The 20,988-nt window shown below is 48.9% G+C and overlaps 1 protein-coding gene across 1 annotated transcript; it reads left to right on the top strand.

Moving 5' to 3' along the window:
* The first annotated feature begins 13,442 nt into the window (after window positions 1–13,442).
* Crygn (crystallin gamma N) lies at window positions 13,443–20,445 on the top strand. Its single transcript, XM_021163919.1, has 4 exons — window positions 13,443–13,463; window positions 15,160–15,408; window positions 17,076–17,221; window positions 20,258–20,445. The coding sequence occupies exons 1-4, from the start codon at window positions 13,443–13,445 to the stop codon at window positions 20,391–20,393; spliced, it is 552 nt and encodes a 183-aa protein (XP_021019578.1). The 3' UTR covers window positions 20,394–20,445.
* The last annotated feature ends 543 nt before the right edge of the window (window positions 20,446–20,988 follow it).

Raw genomic sequence — 20,988 nt, 5'->3', positions numbered from 1 at the left:
AAAGAAAGAAAGAAAGAAAGAAAGAAAGAAAGAAAGAAAGAAAGAAAGAAAGAAAGAAAGAAAGAAGAAGAGAGTGAATAGAGAAAGTGGAAGTGAAGATTCATGGGGGGAGACTTGGGGAAGTGGTGAGGTGAAACAGTTTGCCAACTAAAATTAAGTATGTATGAAGCCATATGAAAACCTGATACTTTGTTAAATAATTAAACAATAAAATTAAGAAAACCTTGTCTTTTTAGATAATAAACTGTAATAGCTTTTTGGGGTTTTTTGTTTGTTTGTTTTGTTTTTGTTTTTGTTTTTTTCTGAGGCAGGGTTTCTCTGTGTAGCCCTGGCTGGCCTGGAACTCACTTTGTAGAGCAGGCTGGCCTCGAACTCAGAAATCCACCTGCCTCTGCCTCCCAAATGCTGGGATTACAGGCGTGCGCCACCACTGCCCGGCTGCTGGGAACTTTTAATTTTAGTCAAAATTAAATTCTTGTTCTTCTTTGTGTGGTTTTCCTTTCACCGGTGTTAACCCTAAAACATATAGTTTTGACATGTAATTTTTCTCACAAGAAAAACCATGGAACAACCCTCTTCCTGAACGCAAGTGAATCCTTACTTCCTGCTACTCACCTTAATCTACATCAATCTTTGAAGAAGGCTGAGAGTTGAGAAGTTTTCCTGCTGCGCAGAGTTCTGCTAACAGCCAGCCCAGGCCTAACACCTGGAAGGGGGCTTAACACATACTCTGTTGACATAGAACTCTATTTAACCCAATTTAAGTAAAAAGGCATTTATTGGCTCTACTAAGTGGGAGGTTCTGATGAGGACCAGACTTCATGTGCATATAGACATAGGGATGTTAATGAGGGGGTACCATAAAATAGGGATATAAATAAAGTCAGAGAGGTTTTCACAAAGCCCTATCTTCCATCCCTCCCCCACCCTCACCCCAGATGTTGGCCTTATCTTCTGGAATTACCTGACTTCTTGCCCTTAATTTACATTTGTTCAGAGTAGCATACTATTCAAAATCAATGCCTTAAAAAAATCTACTTAGCTGGGGGGGGGGGGCGGGGGGGGCGCACGCCTTTGATCCCAGCACTCAGGAGGCAGAGGCAGGAGGATTTCTGAGTTTGAGGCCAGCCTGCTCTACAAAGTGAGTTCCAGGACAGCCAGGGCTACACAGANAAACCCTGTCTCGAAAAACCAAAAAAAAAAAAAAAAAAATCTACTTCTTCATGGAAGCTGAACAACGCCCTACTCAATGATAACTTAGCCAAAGAAGAAACAAAGACCTTAGAACTTACTGAAAATGAAGTCACAACATACCCAAATTCATGGGACACAATGAAAGCAGTGCTAAGAGGAAAACTCATAGCTCTGAGTGCCTCCAAAAAGAAACTGGAGAGAGCATACACTAGCAGCCTGACAGCACACCTGAAAGCTCTAGAACAAAGAGAAGCAAATACACCCAAGAGGAGTAGGCAGCAGGAAATAAACTCAGGGTTGAAATCAACTAAGTAGAACCAAAAAGAACTATACAAAGAATCAACAAAACCAGGAGCAGGTTCTTTGAGAAAATCAACAAGATAGATAAACCCTTAGCCAGACTAACCAGAGGACACAGAGACAGTATCCAAATTAACAAAATCAGAAATGAAAAGGGAGATACAACAACAGAAACTGAGGAAATTAAAAAAAATCATCAGATCCTACTACAAAAGCCTATATTCAACAAAACTGGAAAATCTGGATAAAATGGACAATTTTCTAGACAGATACTAAATACCATCAGATAAACCATCCAAACAATCCCCCATCCCCTCAAGAAATAGAAGCAGTCATTAAAAGTCTTCCAACCAAAAAAATCCCAGGACCATATGGGTTTAATGTAGAATTCTATCAGACCTTCAAAGAAGACCTAATACCAATACTCTTCAAACGATTCCACAAAATAGAAACAGAAGAAACACTACCCAATTGATCCTATGAAGCCACAGTTACGGTGTGTACTCTCCCTTGGAGATGGAATGGTTTCTGTCTAGTCAGGAACTTGTCACAATTTTCTTTCATAGAGGACTTCATAATAGGTTTTCTTCTAAACTTCTATAATATTTAATATTCCAAATAGATTTTAAAAACTGGTTGAGTGCATATTACCTTTAGCTTCAGAAGATATCGTGTATATTTAAGAGATATTTAATTATTATAAATTATTTTGATGACTTAAAAAATGTCAATACTGAGTTGTATATTTTAAAATAAATTCTATTAGTTTCATAAAAAAAATAAATCTACTTTTTAGTGTAGCAACTGAAGGGCAAATCATCGTCATGTGAGAACGGTACTGAGGGGTCCTGAGTTTAATTGCTTTTCCTGGAGTTTTAATAATAAAACTTGCAGCTGTATTTTAAATATTTAATTTTATTCATCTTTACCCTTATCAATTATTATGTGATTTTGGAGAAAACATTGGTTACTTTTACTCAAAGCATTATATTGCAAATATATAAGTAGCTTGATGATTTTGTTTTGTTGTGTTTTGTTTTGTTTTTTTGAGACAGGGTTTCTCTGTGTAGCCCTGGTTGTCCTGGAACTCACTCTGTAGACCAGGCTGACCTCGAACTCAGAAATTTGCCTGCCTCTGCCTCCCGAGTGCTGGGATTAAAGGCATGGGCCACCACTTCCCAGTGGTTATTTTTCTTAATTGGCTACTTAGTTTGATATGCACCTGAAGAGAGTAATCTGGTCTTCACTGGTGAGACCCCTTTTCCTGTGGCTTTTTTACTGAGCTCCCTCAAGATGATCAAGGTCGGGGAGGCTGGTAGAATGCCAGCCAACTACTGCTCACTCAGCTCCCCTTAGCCCCATGAAATAAAAACACTAGAGACTTATAATATATCAGCCAGATTTATAATGGTAAATCTCCAACCCCAAAATGCCCATTCAAAGAACACAAAATTCAATAATATAATTACAAGCTGCACACTTAGATTGGACAAATATACCACTACTGTATCGCCAGCTATGAAATCCCCAGCTACTTGTGTCTCCTCCGGGCCACATGGGTCTGCTCCATCTTCAGCCTCTTCTTCCTCTATCTTCTTCTCCCACCATCCTCTGTCTCCCTCCTTTCTTCTTCCTTCTCTCCCTTCTCTAAAACTTCAAGCTCTGCCTTTCCCTTTCTCTGCCCAACCACAGGCTCTAGCCTAATGTAACCTATTAAGATTTCGCCTGACATCCCTTTCTGGGCAGCCCTCTTGAGGGAGCAGAAAATACAAATAGCAATCTACAAAAAATGTTAATGAGGCTAGGAAGACGAGGAAATCCTTGCACACTTTTGATGGAGATGTAAAGTGGAAAACTACAATAAAACAGTATGTAGTTTCATTAAAAGGTAAATTTAGCAATACTGCATAATAAAGCAATTCCTTTTCTGGCTACATAAACAGAAAACTTGGAAATCGTGATCCAAAAGGAATGTTTGCAAGAAACCTTATTTCATTAGAGTCACCAAAAAAAGTATTCTAAAGGAATGGATTGATGATGGGAAAGAGGATGAGACTTTTAATCCTTGAAAATGAATAAAAACTTCCATTTCATTTGCACCAATGTGGAGGTATAAGACTTTGGCAAGCCTTAACTTACCAGAGACCCCCTGAGTGAACAACTCGGAGTTGGAGACCGATGCAAAAGCAAGAGGAATTTATTGTTCCAGCATGCTGGGGTCGCCCTGCACATGAAGGAGAGAGAACAACCCCACGCAGCCTGTTTAGCAAGTTATTATACAGTTTTCAGAGCAGCAGCCATTAGGCACAATGTGATTGGCAGAACAGTGTGACTTTTAAACTGATTGGTCTTTAGGGAATGAGGTGGCAAGGACTTCTCTATCTGTAGGTTGCCAATGTTGCAGAATGTGTCTACCTGCTCTAGGCCTCCCCCTCCCGCAGGTGGCAGATGGTCGGTCCCCACTTTCCCCTGTGGTCTGAGGAATGTAATTAGCCTCTCCCTCCTGGAGGAGAGGGATCTGGTGGAATTTTCCAAAGTTCCTGAGATGACCTCCTCAAAGGAACCTGGAAGACATCAAGTGATATAATGCAGATACTCAGACACAAGGAGACAAATATCTTATGATATCACCTACATATTACATTTAAAATAGTTAAACATGAAGAGGTGGAGAGTGAAATAATGGCTCCCAGAAACTGAGAAGAGGGCACTGGGGAGGAATTAATCAAAATGAACAAAATTTTAGTTAACCTGCCTATACTTAGGACTGCATAGTCTATTAGCATTTTTTGGAATCAAATCTTTCTCTGATTCACCACTTTTTCTAAAACTCAAGTAAGCATTAATTTTAAACATGGGTACTTCCTCCTACAAACTAACTTTACCCTCATTGTTTGGTATTAGAGGTGGTACTAAGAGGTTGTCTGTGTTCCAACCAAAGGGATGAAAGGCATGTGCTAAAGACTGAGCTATGTTACAACTAGAAACAGTTTTTCCAGGAAATAACACAATTTTTGAGTTCACACCATGATCAAATATCCCACAACAGAGATCCATGAACAAGGAACCTTAGAAAAGTAAGTACTTATTTGGGGCTTACGGTTTCAGAATGTTAGCTAGGGTCCATCCAGTGATGGTATTTCAGGGAACATGGCAGCAGACAGGCAGGCAGGCATGGCGCTGGAGCAGTAGCTGTGAGCTTACATCTTGTCCCACAATCATGAGGTACAGAGAGTTAAATGGGAATGGCATTGGCTTCTGAAGCCTCAAAGCACACCTCCAGTGGCACACCTCCTCCAACAAGACCACACCTCCTAATCTTTCCCAAGCAGTTCTAACACCTGGGAACCAAATACCCAACAGATGAACCTGTGGGGTTCAGGCTCATTCAGTCCACCACAGGAGGTCAGGCTTGGGGCCAGGGTGCCTTTCCTGTGATGCCGGTCACTGGCCCTGGGGTCTGTTGTTTGCTTGCTTGCTTGCTTGCTTTCACTGCTTCCTCTTTCTAACATTCTATTTGGCTGGTGAAGACATCTATAAAGTCTCCTTTCCCTCTGAACATTTGGAATCCAGTCCTTTCTATCATTCATGGTTAACTATGCATTGAAAAACACAGTTATTGCAGAGACTGGGTTTATAGCTCAGTGGGGAGCATTGCCAAGCATACACAAAACCCTGACTTTCACACCCCCAAGCATCAGACACTAAAAAAGAGCTTGCAACACTATTTATTAAGCTCCATAGTTTTAATTTTCCCTTTTATAAGAACACACTATTCTTTTTTTAGAGAGACTGCCACCAGGCAGTTGTGGCCAGCATATTTTATCACTGTCTGAGCTATTGTCTCTCAAATCCCACTTCTTCCATCTGGGCTCCTTCTTGTGTACTTCTTTCTCTGATGCGTTTAGTGACAGTCTGGGGTGCTCGATGAGAGTGGGATGCAGTCTGGGATAGTTTTATTTCACCGTTACTCTTGTCTGATGCTCCATAGGGTCACAGGGCTCCCTGAGATATCCTCTCATGTTCACAGAGGACTCATATCACAGGACATCGGACCTGGGAGCCACCTGCGATGGCTCATGTTAGTCAACTTGATACACCTGGGAAGAGGGGCCCTCAACTGAGGGATTGTTCCCAGCCTGTGGACATGTCTATGCAATTTTTTTTTTTTTGGATGGCTAAATAGATGTGGTACAGCCCAGCCCACTATGGTCGGTCCTATTTCTAGGCAGGTGGGTCTGGGCTGTAAGAAAGACAATTGAAGGTGAGCAAGGATGTCAACAAGCCAGTAAGTAGCATTCCTCTGTAGTTCTCTGCCTCTGACTCCTGCCTTGGCATTTCTCATGACATGTAAGAAGGATCTACATATGTGGAATACTACTCAGTCTTCAAAAGAGAAATTGTGGATATCTCTTAATTTGGAAGATAATGTCCTCTGTGAATAAACCAGCCACAAGCCTAGTGGTTGTGGTTTATGCCTTTAATCCAACACCTTTGAGGTCAGCCTCATCTACAAAGAGTTCCAAGACATTCAGGGCTACACAGAGAAACCCTGTTTTAGAAAATCGAGAGAGAGAGAGAGAAAACTGGCAAGACGGCTCAACAGGTAAGAGCACTGACTGCTCTTCCAGAGGTCCTGAGTTCAAATCCCAGCAACCACATGGTGGCTCACAACCACCCATAATGAGATCTGACGCCCTCTTCTGGTGTGTCTGAAGACAGCAACACTGTACTTGTTTATAATAATAAATAAATCTTTGGTCCTAAATTCAATTCCCAACAGCCACATGAAGGCTCACAACCCTCTGTAGAGCTACAGTGTACTAATATACATAAAATAAATGAATAAAATATTTAAAAAGAAGGAAGGAAGAAAGAAAGAAAGAAAGAAAGAAAGAAAGAAAGAAAGAAAGAAAGAAAGAAAGAGGCCAGATATGGTGGCTCATGCCTTTAATCCCAGCACTCAGAAGGCTGAGGCAGGCGGATCTCTGGCCAGCTTACTCTACAGATTCTACAGATTAAGTTTCAAGAAAGCACTGTTACACAGAGAAACTGTCTCAAAAAGCAAAATAAAAATAAAAGTGTGGGGTGGGGAACTGCAGGAAGGGTTAATGGGAACTTCATGTTGAATGGTGCAGTTTCAGTTTTGGTGTGGAAGCCAGTGAAAGTTGCCCAGTTATTGAGTAAAGTGTGTGCACACACGTGTGTGTGTGTGTGTGTGTGTGTGTGTGTGCGCGCACGCTCACGTGCACATGCATGCATCCCTGTTTACCTGTGTGTTCTTGTGTAAAGACCAGTAGTTAACATCAAATGTCTTCCTTCATTGTTCTTATTTTTTGAGATGGAGTCTTTCTGTGAACCTGGAGCCTCTGCCTCCCATGAGCTGCACTAAAAGCATGTGCCACCACCTCAGGCTCCTACAGTGTTCTCTGTGGCTGGGCATCAACCAGGACTTAAGGTACACTCACTCACTGATTTGCTCAAGATCCTGGGAGGAGTGGATTGTTAGCCCCACCTTACGGGTGTGGAGAACTCATCACAGATCTGCGTGCCTTTGGTCACACAGCAAGCCAGCAGGAGAGGGGGGATTTAAAAGCAGAACTCCCGCCTCTGCCTCCATGGCTAATAATAGCTCTCACCACCCCAGCCTGGTGCTGGTGAGGACGCAGGCTTTATCCATTCAAGCCCTTCTTTTAGATCTTGCCTCTTCAGTTCTCTCTGCTGCATCTGTTTACACTTTATCTGACAAAGACTCTCAGGCTGACTTCAGAATCTGTGCCTGAAGTGCAAATTAAAGCCCAAGATGTCTAAATGTATTCCTTAGAGACACAGAAATAAGACGTGATCCCCAAGGAACCCTGCCCCAAACGCACAGTCAGTGGTTCTTACCCTTTTGGGGATCAACCGATTGTTTCAAGCGGTTGCCTAAGACTATCAGAAAACAGATATTTGCATTATAACTTATAACCATAGCAAAACTGTAGTTATGAAGTAGAAACAAAAAAAAATGTATGATTGGGGTCAACACAGCATGAGGAACTGTATTAAATAAAGGCTGGCAACATTAGGACGGTTGAGAACCACTGTTTAGGCTGACCAGGCCTATTCTATATAAGGAGTTCCAGGCCACCCAGTGCTACATGGTGAGACCCTGTCTCAAAAAGAAAGAGAGAAAGGAGGTATGGAGGAAATGAGGGACAGACAGTCTATAAGACAGACAGACTTTGGTAGCCTCCCACAATGGTGCTTAATAATTTCCTTAGGAGCTGGGTGGTGGTGGCGCATGCCTTTAATCCCAGAACTCGGGAGGCAGAGGCAGGCGGATTTCTGAATTCGAGGCCAGCCTGGTCTACGAAGTGAGTTCCAGGACAGCCAGGACTACACAGAGAAACCCTGTCCCGAAAACAAACAAACAAATAATAATTTCCTTAGGATGTAGTTACTGATATCACCATAAGGGGGCAGGCTTCAGCACCTGTCATTTCATAAACCCTGTCCTCCAAGATCGCAGCTCTGACTTTCCTCCCCTGACAGGTTCATTTCTGCAGATGTCTGATCCCTGACTTGGGAGAAACACTCAAGCTCATGTCCCTGCACTAGAGTAGAGCGGAGCAGGAATTGGGGGACACACGGGTGATCATAGCTGGACACCTCTCCCAGCTAGCTCAAACAGGCTGGCCTAGAGCCCCATCCTGGTGGCAGGCTTGGGAGTGCCAGCCCATTTTTGTTCATTCATTCGTGCATGCCCTCCCCGATGGCTCTGGGTGGAAATGCCCAGGTGGGGCTCTCAGGATCACAGGGTAGATCCCCAGACCGTAGGGCCCTGAGCCCACGCTGAGCAACCTTGTGTTAGGTGCTCTTCATTCCTGTCCAACCTCAGTTAACTCAAAGAAGACACCACCTGGTTGCTACTTGCACTACTGGGTTGCAGGCTTCAGCCCCAAGACACCTAGACCCAGGCTGCCCTCCTGACCTGAGCCTTCTAGGAGCCTCGGGAACTCCAGGACACAAATCTCTGCTCTTTATATTAATAAACTATCCACATTCAGGCTTTGTATTACAGCAGCAGAAACTGCACCAAGAAGCAATGCCCTAGGCAGATAATGGAAGGTTGTTCGATGCTAAAAAGAAACGCACCACTTGGCCAAAAGACACTATAATCTCTCTTATGCTATTTTATTTTTCAAATCTTAATTATTACTTATGGGCGGAGATCAGAGGGGTATTCCATCACCTGGAGCTGAAGTTACAGGCAATTGTGAGCTGCCTGATGTGGGTGCTCTTAACCACTGAGACATCTCTCCAGCCCCACATGATAACCTTAAAGCATGTTGCTTAGTGAAAGAAGCCAGTCTGGTCTGGTGTGCTGGCCCAGACCTGTAATCCCAGCACTCTGGTGGTAGAGGCAGGAAGATCAGGAGTTCTGCTTTATAGCTTGTTTGATGCCAATCTAGGATAGGTGAGATCCTGTCTCAGGAGAAAAAAAAAAAAAAAGCAAAAAACAAAACCCAGTCTGAAAGGTAACTTAGCTACAGCAGTCTTCCTATCTGAATTGTAGGAAAAGCAAACTGTGAACACAGGAAAATTATGAATAGTTCCAGGGGGGCTGTCCTGTAGCAGCGACCAGGGGGAGGCAAGAAAGAGCAGAACATATTCACACAAATATTACAACAGTGGGTGCCTGTGGGGCAAAAAAAAAGGGGTCCCGCGTCTGTTCGGGGGTAGGGCCACTGGGCGAGGCGGACATGGGGCATTTGACTGCATGCAACCCCACAGAACTGCCCAGCGGGCGTTGGACTGTGGGAAGCAGTGGGACTCGCTCCAGGGGTGGGAAAGGGCATAGTCAGGGGTCCCCGCGGAACTGCCAGAGTTGGGCTCCAACTCTCGGGCACTACAGACCGCTGGGCACTGACGCCACTGTATGTCGAGGAATAGCTGAGAACAAAGTGGGAACCCTCGGGCAGAAGTGGCCTGGGGCCTGAAAGAAAAGGGGCAGGAACGAGAGCTCTGGCAGGTTACTGTGGGGAGGAGAGAGTCTGACTAGCTCAGGCTGCTAGCTCTGCGGGCGGGCGGCTTGGTTTGGCTGCTGGCGGCAGAGCACAGCAAGGCTTCCTGGTGGGAGGTTAGACACTTGGCTCGGTAGAGGGAAACCCGCTCCATTGCTCCAGCAGGGCGGATCCTGATGGGAAAAGGCAGTCCATGGTTTTAAGGCATTTATTGTAGAAAGGCAGAGAAAAGGAGAGAAGCAGAGGGTAGCCATGGACACGTGGGGTGTGGGGAGGAAGAGAGGGGGAGAAGGAGGGAAGAGGTAAGAGCAAGAGATAAGAGAGAGAGGAGGGGGGCAAGCAGCCCCTTTTATAGTGGGCTGGGCCATCCTAGCTGTTGCCAGGTAACTGTGGGGGTGGAGTCCAGACTGAATACAAGAACTTGGACATTGCCTCCATGACTGATGGACACACACAACTCTCTGCAGGGGGCTGCGGGAGTCTGTAGCTGTGACAGGAGCCAGGGGCTCAGGGGGCGTGGCCAAACACCTGCTGTCCCTTAGGGTCACCAGGATTCAAGGCCTGTGCTCGACGGGAGACCAGGCTGTCTGTGCACAGTTCACCGCCCCACCAGTGCCATTCTTCAACCACAGGAACAAACCCCTGTGTTCTTCTCAGGCTGGCCTTTCAGGAGTATGGGTTTACACAAGAAGATAATGGGAGGGCTGTGGAGATGGCTCAGTGGTTAAGAGCTTCCAGGGGACCTGGGTTCGATTCCTAGCACCCACATGGTGGCTCACAACCATCTGTAACTCTAGCCCCAGGGCTTCCACATCCTTCCTCTTTCTGGTTTTTACGGGCACCTGGTGAGCACGCATATACCGCAGGCAAGCATTCAATATGTTTCACTTTTTGTAGAAAGGCAGAGAAAAGGAGAGAAGCAGAGGGTAGCCATGGACACGTGGGGTGTGGGGAGGAAGAGAGGGGGTGAAGGAGGGAAGAGGTAAGAGCAAGAGATAAGAGAGAGAGGAGGGGGCAAGCAGCCCCTTTTATAGTGGGCTGGGCCCCCTCATTAGGGAGCCCTCATTAGGGAGACTCATAAAAACAGAGTGGATATTTCTAAGGTGTGTATGGAGGCTTAAGAGATCAGCGTCATCTTAGCCAGGTCTGTACAGAGACCCTGTCCTGACTTTAGGTCCCTTGCTGAGACGGTTTGCTGTGTGGTCCTGTGCTTACTGTATACAGCCCAGGCTGGCTTTGAATTCTCATTGTCCTGCCTCAGCCTGTAAGAGCTGGGTCTTCTTGTACTTGGGTTGTAGGCTGCCTGCTCCACCCATGGCTCTCTACCTCCAGGGAGCATGAATGGAAGACAGCCTAAGGTCAGCCTGGACACACACCAAGAACAGTGTCCTCAAAAAGAGCACCGAGTCACCCACAAGGAAGCTGCATTCTTCTTCTAAGAAACAGAATCCAGTGTCCGCAGGTCCCTGCTGGGTTTGTTGGAACGTGTCTTTAATGTACAGCAGCACGAGGCAGGAGAGAGGGGAAATTGTGTGGCCTTAGGAAGGGATTGGGGCCACCAGAACTGGAGTCTGGTGGAGGTCTCCCCGACAGCTGAGAAGCAAGAATTCCAGCACATTTAACGTTTCCTAAAGGCTGCTAACAGAGACAACATTCCTTTCAGAGAGGGAGAGGGAGAGAGGGAGAGAGGTCTAAGACAGCAGTGAACCTGCCCGTATACCAAGGCCTAAAGAAACTCGATTACTACCTCAAGACTCACATTAGTATCTTTGTCCTCCCCAGCTATAAACCTGCAATTTTCTAGGAACCTTACAAGAAGAGCCATTTACTGTAAAAGGCATGTCTTAACACTTCAGCTAACCTTTTCAGAGTGTCCTGGTTCTCCCTTATCAGATTGTAACCATAAACAAAGCCTGTGTGGGAAGAGCTGCCCTAGAATCTCACTGTGGTAAAGGTGGGAAGGAGGCGGTGGGGAGGCTCCCTTAGCGACCTTTCAACTGAGCTCTTACCCACTAAGAGACGTGCAGAGAGGGGAGCTGGGCTCCCAGCAGCCACACCAGGTGGCTCACAAACGCCTGTAACCCCAGCTCCAGAGGATCTGTCGCCCTCTTCTGGCCTCCGTGGGCACTGCACCCACACCCGCACAAAGTCATCTGGGTTAAGGTGTAGTATAAAACTTCCAGGCTACAGAGCTGTCTCAGGACCAAGCTCTTGCCTGCGGGATAGTGGTTAATACTGTCAACTGGATAGGATCTAAACCCACTTGGGAGACAAACCTCTGGGCAGACCTGGGAGAGATTGTCTTGATTACATGAACTGAAACAGGAAGGTTCACCCACATGGAGGTGGTTCCCTTCCAGTGGTGACCCAGCTTTAATGAATAGATTGGGGCTGCTGAATGGTCAACCTCGTGGCCTGAGAGCCATTGTCCCTCAGACTCTTCAGTGTGAAGATAGCCGTTGTTAGACTATCCAGCCAGACTGATAGAGCCTCTCATTGTGTGTGTGTGTGTGTGTGTGTGTGTGGTATATGTTGAGGCCTGTCCTGGCCAACATAGCTGTGGTCACCACTTTGTTCCAGGCCTGCCAGCAATTCATATTGTTGCTGTAATATGCCTGTCAGTCATTGACACAGAAAAATAACTTGACTCAGAGCAATGCCATGCTCACATGCCCTGTTGTATTCTGTATGTTATGAGGTTTGATAATCTTAAGAAATTCCACAAGGCTTCACATAGGACCCATCAAATTAAAGGTCAATATGAACTGTCATGTCTAAAATGGCTTGAGTCAGAGTACTTTCAGAACCTGCATATGGGCTCACTGTGGGTTTTACAGTTTTAGTCCTTATAGGCTGACAGAGGACGATGTTTGGGCTTGTAGCCTCAGTCCCCAAATTCTGAGCTATGGTCCCAATCTACTGCTAAAGGCCTAGAGGATTCCCACAAAGACGCTAACCATCAGTACACACTGGAAGGCCGAGGAACCGGATTCTGATGTCGGCAGCCGAGGGAGCAACAGAGAAGCTGAATCCCAGTTTTAGGGTGTGCATTTAATAAACCATTCCTGTCTGACTGAGAGAGGTGCTTGTGTGATTTGTGGGGTAACTCCTGGACCCCAACAGTATGCGTTCTGCCTTCTAGAGAACCCTCACATCAGGAAGGCAGGAGGACCTGAGTTCAGCTCCCCAAACCCACATGGAGCCAGGGGATTGAATATCTGGAACCCCAGCAATCCCACTGCCAGGGAGGAGGCAGAGACAGGAGAATCCCCAGAGGTTGCTAGGCCAGAAGCAAGAGACCCGTTTTTCCCTAACAAGGTGTTGGACAAGGACTGGCTGGAGAGGCTGTCTTAGACACACACACACTTTTCTAGGCTGGCAGAATGCTGTTTCAGTTTTATGCCTTCATAAAGACAAGCACAGTCTGCTTTGTGTTGGAGTGTGGGTGCTGGTGAAGGCAGTAAGCCGTTCCTAATGGGGGTCTTCAAAAGAAACTATCAAGGAGTTCACTGTCTGCCTTGAGTACTTCCCAGAGCAAAGACCCAAGAGTCATCCCTCTGCCCTAGGATTCCCGGGGACTCCCCGGAGTCCCCCAGCCCCTGTCTCTGTCCTAGGAAGTCTTATCTATACTCTGCTGGTAAGAGGGCCCACAAGCTCTTCCCCAGAGTGCAGAGTGTAGGCCCCTGGAGTGGCTCTCTCCTTTGATATCAGAGTCTGGCCCCAGCTCCCCAGCTTCCCAGCAGTTTGTAGTGCTTGTTCTTCAGGCTTCAATAGACCTTGTGTGTAACACAGGGGCGGCGGGTGGGTCAGGACTCCGGCTTAGCACGCCCGACAGCACTAACACGCGGGTGCCAGGCCAAGCAAATCTTTTGTCCCTGGGGGCGCTGAGCCAGCAGGCGCCACATAGTATATACGGGGTCTCGCAGTGGCCAGCGATACACCATGGCGCAACGCTCGGGAAAGGTGAGTGCCCCAGCAGCCTCGGGGAGCCCCGCTAGTGGGGAGGGTACAGACCGACCCCAGATGTTCTTCTGGGTTGACAAAGTTAAGCAAAACTTGCTTCTTAAAGAGATGGGGCAAGCTCCCTCTGTTGGTTGGCTGAGGGCGTGTATGGAGTACGTGGTTAGGAAGGTAGCCCTCTCCCCCAAACCTCTCCTAAAGGGTTCCCCAAGTCAGGAGGAGCTTGGTCAGGCCCGGTGTTTCTGGCTTAGAGTGGTAAATCTCTGGTAGCCGACATGGTTCAGCATTTCTTTCATCCTCTTCACCCTTCCTCACTACAGGGTGGGTGGTCTAAATGTGGCCTCTGACCCCCCCCCCCACCCTCCAAGCTCTTTCCCCATTTGACTTGAGGCTGATTCTCTGAAGTATGTGGAAATTGGAGGGAACCTCCAAATCCTTTGAATGCTGAGATCTTCACCGAATGTTCTAGAGGCCCTTAGCAGCCTTGCTTTATGCAGGGAGGGAACCCACCACTATGGCTACCCTTTACCTTCTGTAGTACCCAAAACTCTTTGGCCATCAGAGATTCTTAACAAGTGGGCTCAGCCGAGCGTGGTGGCGCACGCCTTTAATCCCAGCACTCGGGAGGCAGAGGCAGGCGGATTTCTGAGTTCGAGGCCAGCCTGGTCTACAGAGTGAGTTCCAGGACAGCCAGGGCTACACAGAGAGACCCTGTCTCGAAAAACCAAAAAAAAAAAAAAAACAAAAAAAACAAGTGGGCTCAGTTGCTGGACGCTTAACTAAATGCACAAAGCTATGGGGTCTGTCCCCAGCACTGAATAAACCAGGCACAGTGCTACTTGGCTGTAGTCTCAGCTTTGAGGAAATGGAGGCAGAAGGATCAAAGTTCAAAGTCGTCCCTAGCTATTGATAAATTCCAGGCCAATCTGGGATAGCTAAGACCTTGTCTCAAAACCTGGCAGTGGTGGTGCACGCCTTTAATCCCAGCACAGCAGCAGAGGAGGGGGTGGGGGAGGGGGGGGGAAAATCTCTGAGTTCCATTCCAGTTTCCAGAGCAAGTTTTAAGGCTGCCAGGACTACACAGAGAAACCTTGTCTCAAATAACAACCAAAAACAAACAAAACAAAACAAAAATGAAGACCAACAAAAAACCCTATCTCAAAAAAAAAAAAAAGGTGGGTGAAATAGAGAAGACACAGGGGTGAGTGACACTTAGCCCTCTCCTGAACACCCCACCCCCCAATACCCTTGTCCCCAGATGGCTGGGCAATGTGTCTGCTGCACTGTGAGCCCAGTGATGTCTGATAACTGCCAGCTGCCCATTCATTCTCTGCTCCATCAGCACTGTCGGGCATCCGCTGTAACGGGAAGGAATGAAAGTCTGGGTACCGTGGAGGAGGTTGGGGTCCGGATGTAGAGAAGCCCTCGACACAGGGTCCTTCTTTAGATCCAAAAAGTTATTGATGGGTTGGAATTTCAGTATTAAGAACTTCACTTTTTGACTTGTTCTCTATGATATTTATGCCTTAAAAAACATGTCCTTTAATGACATTGTGTTATGTTTAACAACAAATGCTAAGTACACCCATGCACACATGTGAGTGTGTGAGTGTGTGTGTGTGTGTGTGTGTGTAGTTCAGCTGGGGCCCAGAAGTGGAGAATCCCCTGCTCCTGACCTCTCAGCTGGCATCCATTCCAGATCACTCTGTACGAGGGCAAGCACTTCACAGGGCGGAAGCTGGAGGTGTTTGGGGACTGTGACAACTTCCAGGACCAAGGCTTTATGAACCGGGTGAATTCCATCCGTGTGGAGAGCGGAGCCTGGGTCTGCTTTGATCACCCTGACTTCCGAGGCCAGCAGTTCATTTTGGAGCATGGTGACTACCCTGAATTCTTCCGCTGGAATGGCCACAATGATCACATGGGCTCCTGTCGGCCTGTGGGCATGGTGAGTGAGATACTCCACGGGGGGGGGGGGGACACCAGCAGTTTAAGTAGTGGGAGGTCACATGGGCGCTTAGAAGTACAAGCAACTCCCAACAGTAAAATCTTTAAAACTGAGAGGACCCTGTCCAGACTCACCCTGGCGTGAGATAAGATGCTGGGAAGACCAAGATGGGTCAGAGATAGAACACACGAGCCCCTGGGACTTGCCGAGGAATCCTTCTACATTTCTGAGTCAAGCATGCAGCTAAATTTCAAAGGCTAGAAATATGTTTGGATTGTCACTGAATAGGGGTGCCCTCATCAAAAGTAAAGCTACAGCCGGGGAGATGTTTGTAAATGCCTGCTGTACAAGCGTGAGAGCCTGAGTTCATAACCTAGCACTGCACGCAGCAGATGTGACAGCTCACCTGCAACCCCAGCCACACACACACACACACACACACACACACACACACACACACACACGTGCACACACTATGGCTGCTTTGAGCATGAACACATACCCAGACAGCACTATGCTGGCCTTCAACACTCTGAACTTGGAATGGAACATGGAGGAGGCCAAAGTGCCCAGGAGACAGTAAGAAATCTGGAGGACAGTGCTCTTGAGTCACACAGATGGCTGTATCTCACAGCTGTGGCCTGATGTGTGTAGGGAGAGCAAGTGAGGGGTACTGCAACCCCGGATAGAGACCCTGTCAGTTTCTGTTGGGTCTCCTTAGGGTGGGATTTGAGGAAAGAGGGCTCCTCAGGTCACAGGTATGAGACCTGCTCCAAGTGTTGCCCTCTGAGTGGGAAGTGGGTCAGACCATCAGTAAGTCACTCTGCCAGGGCATCCTACATGCCTCACTTTGGCTAATATGTGAGACGTCTGGATAGGCGCCACTCTGTGGGGGTGGAGGGCTTTCTTTTCTATATCAGTTACAGAATCAGCTGGGCTCTGGCACGTTTGATTGAAAGAATGCTTTCCTAGCGTCTCTGCGAGAATGTAGGCATTCGGAGAGAGTCGGTGGAATGGTTGGCTCTGGATTCTGCATAATGCTGTTTATATGAAAAATATACAAGAGACGTCTTCTGAAGACTGTTCTTGTCAGAGCCATCCCAGGCTTCACAGGCACCTGGCCAGTTGTGAGAGAGCCCCCTCTGTCCTCTGGGTCACACAGGGAGGTGTATGTACTGGTGCTAGTGAATTATGGTGAATCTTAGGGCCAGTAGAGACTTTAACAAATGAGAGGCATTGTTTTAGCTGTCTTGGCACAGCGTTCCTAAAGGATTCTATTACACTTTTAAAACATTATAATTTGAAGGCCTGCTCGTGGCCTGAAACTGAGGGTGAGAAGCCAAAACTGGGGCATGAGCCCCCTAAGGTGAGTGCCTGAGGGGAGCCAGTGACCCCCAGCTCTGGCTAGTGTGCTGGTTTCTACAGCCTTGCCCTCACTGAATCTTGGGTCCTTAGTTGTAATAGAACCCTTTCTCCACCACATCTCATGGACTCATGGAAAAAAACCAGTGTGTGTGTGTGTGTGTGTGTGTGTGTGTTTTGGAATGGGGAGAACTCACTGTTTCTCCAGTCTAGCCCAGGGCCAGGAGTCTTCCACTTTCCTTTCCACCCATGCATGGGGAGGAGAGACTCGAAATATTGCTTTTTCTTCCTCACCTGTCCTGGAGCATGGAGAGCATTTCCGAATAGACATCTTCGAGGGCTCCAACTTCACAGGCCAGTGCCTAGAGTTCGTGGAGGATTGCCCCTTCCTGCAGAGCCGGGGCTGGACCAAGAGCTGTGTCAATGCCATCAAGGTGTATGGGGACGGAGCGTAAGTACAGCTGGGGCTTCCAGACAGGCTTGGTAGGGTGGATAGCCATCAGACCCTGTGGGTGACTCACGAGAACCCCAGCTTCCTGGGGGTACCAACTTACACAGCAGCGTCACCTGCTCAGAGAAGGTCCATCTTCTCAGCTCGGATAACCCTGGGCCTGGGCCTCTCTGCCTGGTGGCTTACAGCCCACACCAACTTGTTGGAGATGGGCTTCAAGGAGCTCTCCTAGCATGGATGAGAGTGTCTGGGAATTTTGCCTGTCTTCGCTAGTCCAAAGCATCTGTCAGAGCCGGTGCTTGCCTTGTGGGGCAGCTTCCTGGCGCACCTGTCCATTGTACACATGCAGGCGCACCTCACCTGGGGTTCCTCCTGCCCTCGCCTGAACAATCTGCCTGTGCACACACAGATGGGGCTGAACACTCAACACTCTCTTCCCAGCTTCCCTGCCCATTCTGGAGAAGCCATCACCATTTTATAGAAGCACAAACTGACTGCAGTTAACTCCAGAACCTTTCTTTCCACAGCAGAAGCCCTGCTGGGACTGTAGCCTAGGGGAGCCCCTTCTACTCTAGAGCTGGGTACCCTGCAACCTCCTCTCCCCCCAGCAGAAGAGCCCCACAGGATCCCAGCTTCCCTGCACAGGGTTGGTGTGGGGATTCAGCTCCCATGGAGTTTCTGAGGTTCAGGATCAAGACCCTCCGGGGAGGGGGTCAAGGGAAGGATGAAGGGAGACAAAATGTGCTCAAAGCAGAGCCCTAGCTACCATCTTACCTGACCCCCTCCCCCAAGCAGATGATACCTGAGAGTCCAGGGGTAGAAATCCAAAACAATTTGCCTTGAGAAATTCCCAGGCTAAACTGTGTCTCATGAGATCAGAGGCATACTTGAGATGTCATGAGGCCCAAGACAGAGTCCTCCTAGCAACCCTGGGAGCCTGAGGGAGGGAAGGCAGGAGTGGACACTGAATGGAAGAAAATATAATCTTTAATCTCCACTTTCCAGGGAGGAGCCAGTCTCAGTGGCCAGGAGGTTGAGGCCAAGATGATGGATGCAGAGTGTTCTTATCTTTGATAACCTTAACTCTTATGTGATAAAAGTCTTGTGCAGAAGTAGCTTTGCAAACGGTGATGTCCTGGGTCCCTGGAGCCCTTTCTGGGATCCGGCCAGCAGTAAAGCAGGGCTCCTTAACCACCTCCCTGTGCCAAGAGTGTTGTTCCTTGTGGGTTCCATGTCAGCTCAGGAGTGAACGGTCCCTCATACCTGTGTCCTAGGAGGCATGTCAGGAAAAGCAGGGACATCCCCCAACACTCCAACAGACTGAGCACCCACCCCCCCTTCTAAATTTTAAAAATGATTTTTATTTCCATACATTTGTCTTACTTGCAGGCATGTCTGTGCATCACATGCGTGCCTGGTGGGGTCAGAAGCAGGCACTAAATTTCCTGGACCTGGAGTTACAGACAGTTGAGAGCTGCAGTGTGGGTGGGTGCTAAGAAGCGAATCTGGCTCTGGACAAGCAGCCAGTGCTCTTATCTGCTGAGCCGCCTCCCCAGAGACCCCTTCTCTGTTGCTTTCCTCTTAAGAGTTGCAGCTAGGTGAGCGAGGACGCAGAGGATTAGCTGTCACACCAGCCAGGTCCCCTTTCCTTTCAGAATGTCCACAAGAGCTCCAAGATGGCTCAGGGCAGTACAGAATAGAGACTGGCTCACTCTCTTGGAGACTCCAGCGATGTGGTGGAAGGCTGTGGTCGTAAGGAAGTGATCTGCTCTTCTCTAGCATGACACCCCCCCTCCACACACACACCCCTTAGTTTCTAATCCCTGACCCTACTGTCAGACTGTACCATTTACCAGGTGAGGGGTCAAGATGAGGAAGGGAGGGGCCTACGATGACTTGGAGTGGAAGAGCTAAGGGCTAAGGAAGTGGGCTATGTGGCCTTTAGTTTCTCTCTCTCTCTCTCTCTCTCTCTCTCTCTCTCTCTCTCTCTCTCTCTCTCTCTCTCTTGACTTGAGCTGTCTGCAAGCAGAAAGGCAGGACACTCTCTCCCAGGGAGGGAACTTGAGAAGTTTGGGACTGAACAAGAACTGCCCAGGCACATCGCGGGAGGGAGGGAGGGAGGGAGGGAGGGAGGAAGGGAGGGAGGGAGGGAGGTCGGTCCCCTGAGAAGAGAGGTCAGAGTAATACTGCAACCTGGATCGCAGCAATCTCAGAGACCCTGAGCACCCGAGCACGCCCGAGGGAGTCCTGCTTCCGAAGACCACCGTGCCCCAGAGAAAAACTGTTTTCTACTCTAGTGAAAGAGGGGGAGGGGAGAGCCCGAGGTAAAGACAGAGACAGCCCTCTGGTTGCTGCAGGCCTAGCGGCTCCTCCTCCTGGACTTCCTAGCTCCCTTAGGCCAGCCTCCAAACCTGAGTGAGCCCCAAGTGAGAGCGTCCACACGACGACTCTTCCTGGGTCCCACATTTACATCTCTACACTTGTTGAGAACCTCTTCCTTATGCCTGTTCCCAGGAAGAGACCACCCATCCGATCTTCCCAGTTAATCTTCCTGATTCCCTGGTCCACTGGGTTGTAAAGGACAGGGGCCTGGTACACACCTTCCCCCCAAATCCCCCAACAGAAGGGCGCCCTTGTCAGACCTCCTATCCTGCCGGCTCCAGATCCTCTGTACAACGCAGGCAGCACAGCCCACTTGTACTAGAGCACAGGCGCCGCCACGGCTGTTGGCTGAGTGGATACACAGTGGGAACAGTCCCCAGTTTGTGTCAGGCGTCCTGTCAAGAGCTGGGTACTCTGTGCAAAAATGGCCCTTTGGTGGGTGACTGGGCATAGTGCAGCCCCAGTCGCTCTCGCTTTTGTCATGGGATGGTCAATTACTGGGCAGTCCCCATCTTGTCGAACCCCAGCACCAAGCCCGAATCAGACATTGTCAATCAAGGCAGTGAGGAGCTAGGACCGAGGGGCGGGGGCGGGGCCGGGGAAGCGTCCTCGTGTGGTTCCCTCCGGGTGACTCGCCCTTCCTCTGCCCTTCAGGTGGGTCCTCTATGAGGAGCCCAACTACCGCGGCCGCATGTACGTGTTGGAGAGAGGCGACTACCGCTGCTTCTCCGACTGGGGGGCCCACAGCGCACGCGTGCAGTCGCTCCGCCGGGTGCTCAACTTCTTCTAGAACCAACTGCGTACGTGCGACCCACGGAGGCAATAAATATCCAGAAAGTGGAGTGCTGGCGGGCCTCGGAGTGCTTTCTAGGCCTCTCACCCACTGGCGGGCCCCAACCGGGCAGGGGGAAGCCTGCTGGAGCAAGGAAGCCAACTAACTCCCTCCCCTGCCAAAGCCTAGCCAGAGCAGCCGCCGCCTCCGGGCCCAGGGCCACACGAGGGCGCCCGCGAGCAGGATGCGGGCAGGGTGTTTTCTCCTGCTAGGGGGCCACGCCCGAGAGGAGGGGCGAGGTGGCGGGGGTGGGGGTGGGAGGAGGATGAAAAACGGGATGGGAAAGGGGGTGAAGGTGAAGGCGGGGTGGGGGAGAAGAGGAAGGACAGGGCCGGAGCTTGCTGGGAAGCGGTGGGGGCGAGAAGAAGAGGGGCGGGGCAGGAGGAAAGAGGCGTGGGGGAGCTGGGGGTGGGGGAGAGGAAGGCCAGGGGAAGGGAGGGGCTGGCTAAGAGGAAGAGTCCGGGCTGATTTGGGAGGGAGGGGCCAGGTGATAGAGAGGAGCGGAGTCATGCCCCAGGAATCCGGGGAATGGAGACCTGGAAGAAGCTATCAG

This window comes from Mus caroli, chromosome 5, assembly GCF_900094665.2.
Source record: "Mus caroli chromosome 5, CAROLI_EIJ_v1.1, whole genome shotgun sequence".
In the NCBI taxonomy this organism is placed as follows: domain Eukaryota; kingdom Metazoa; phylum Chordata; class Mammalia; order Rodentia; family Muridae; genus Mus; species Mus caroli.
This window is presented reverse-complemented; position numbering and strand designations above follow the sequence as displayed.

Excerpts from the sequence above, each read along its gene's own strand:
- Crygn (XM_021163919.1), top strand. The coding sequence starts at position 13,443 with ATGGCGCAACGCTCGGGAAAG. Across the intron at positions 13,464-15,159 it reads TGGCGCAACGCTCGGGAAAG|ATCACTCTGTACGAGGGCAA; the intron begins GTGAGTGCCCCA and ends CATCCATTCCAG. Across the intron at positions 17,222-20,257 it reads AAGGTGTATGGGGACGGAGC|GTGGGTCCTCTATGAGGAGC; the intron begins GTAAGTACAGCT and ends TCTGCCCTTCAG.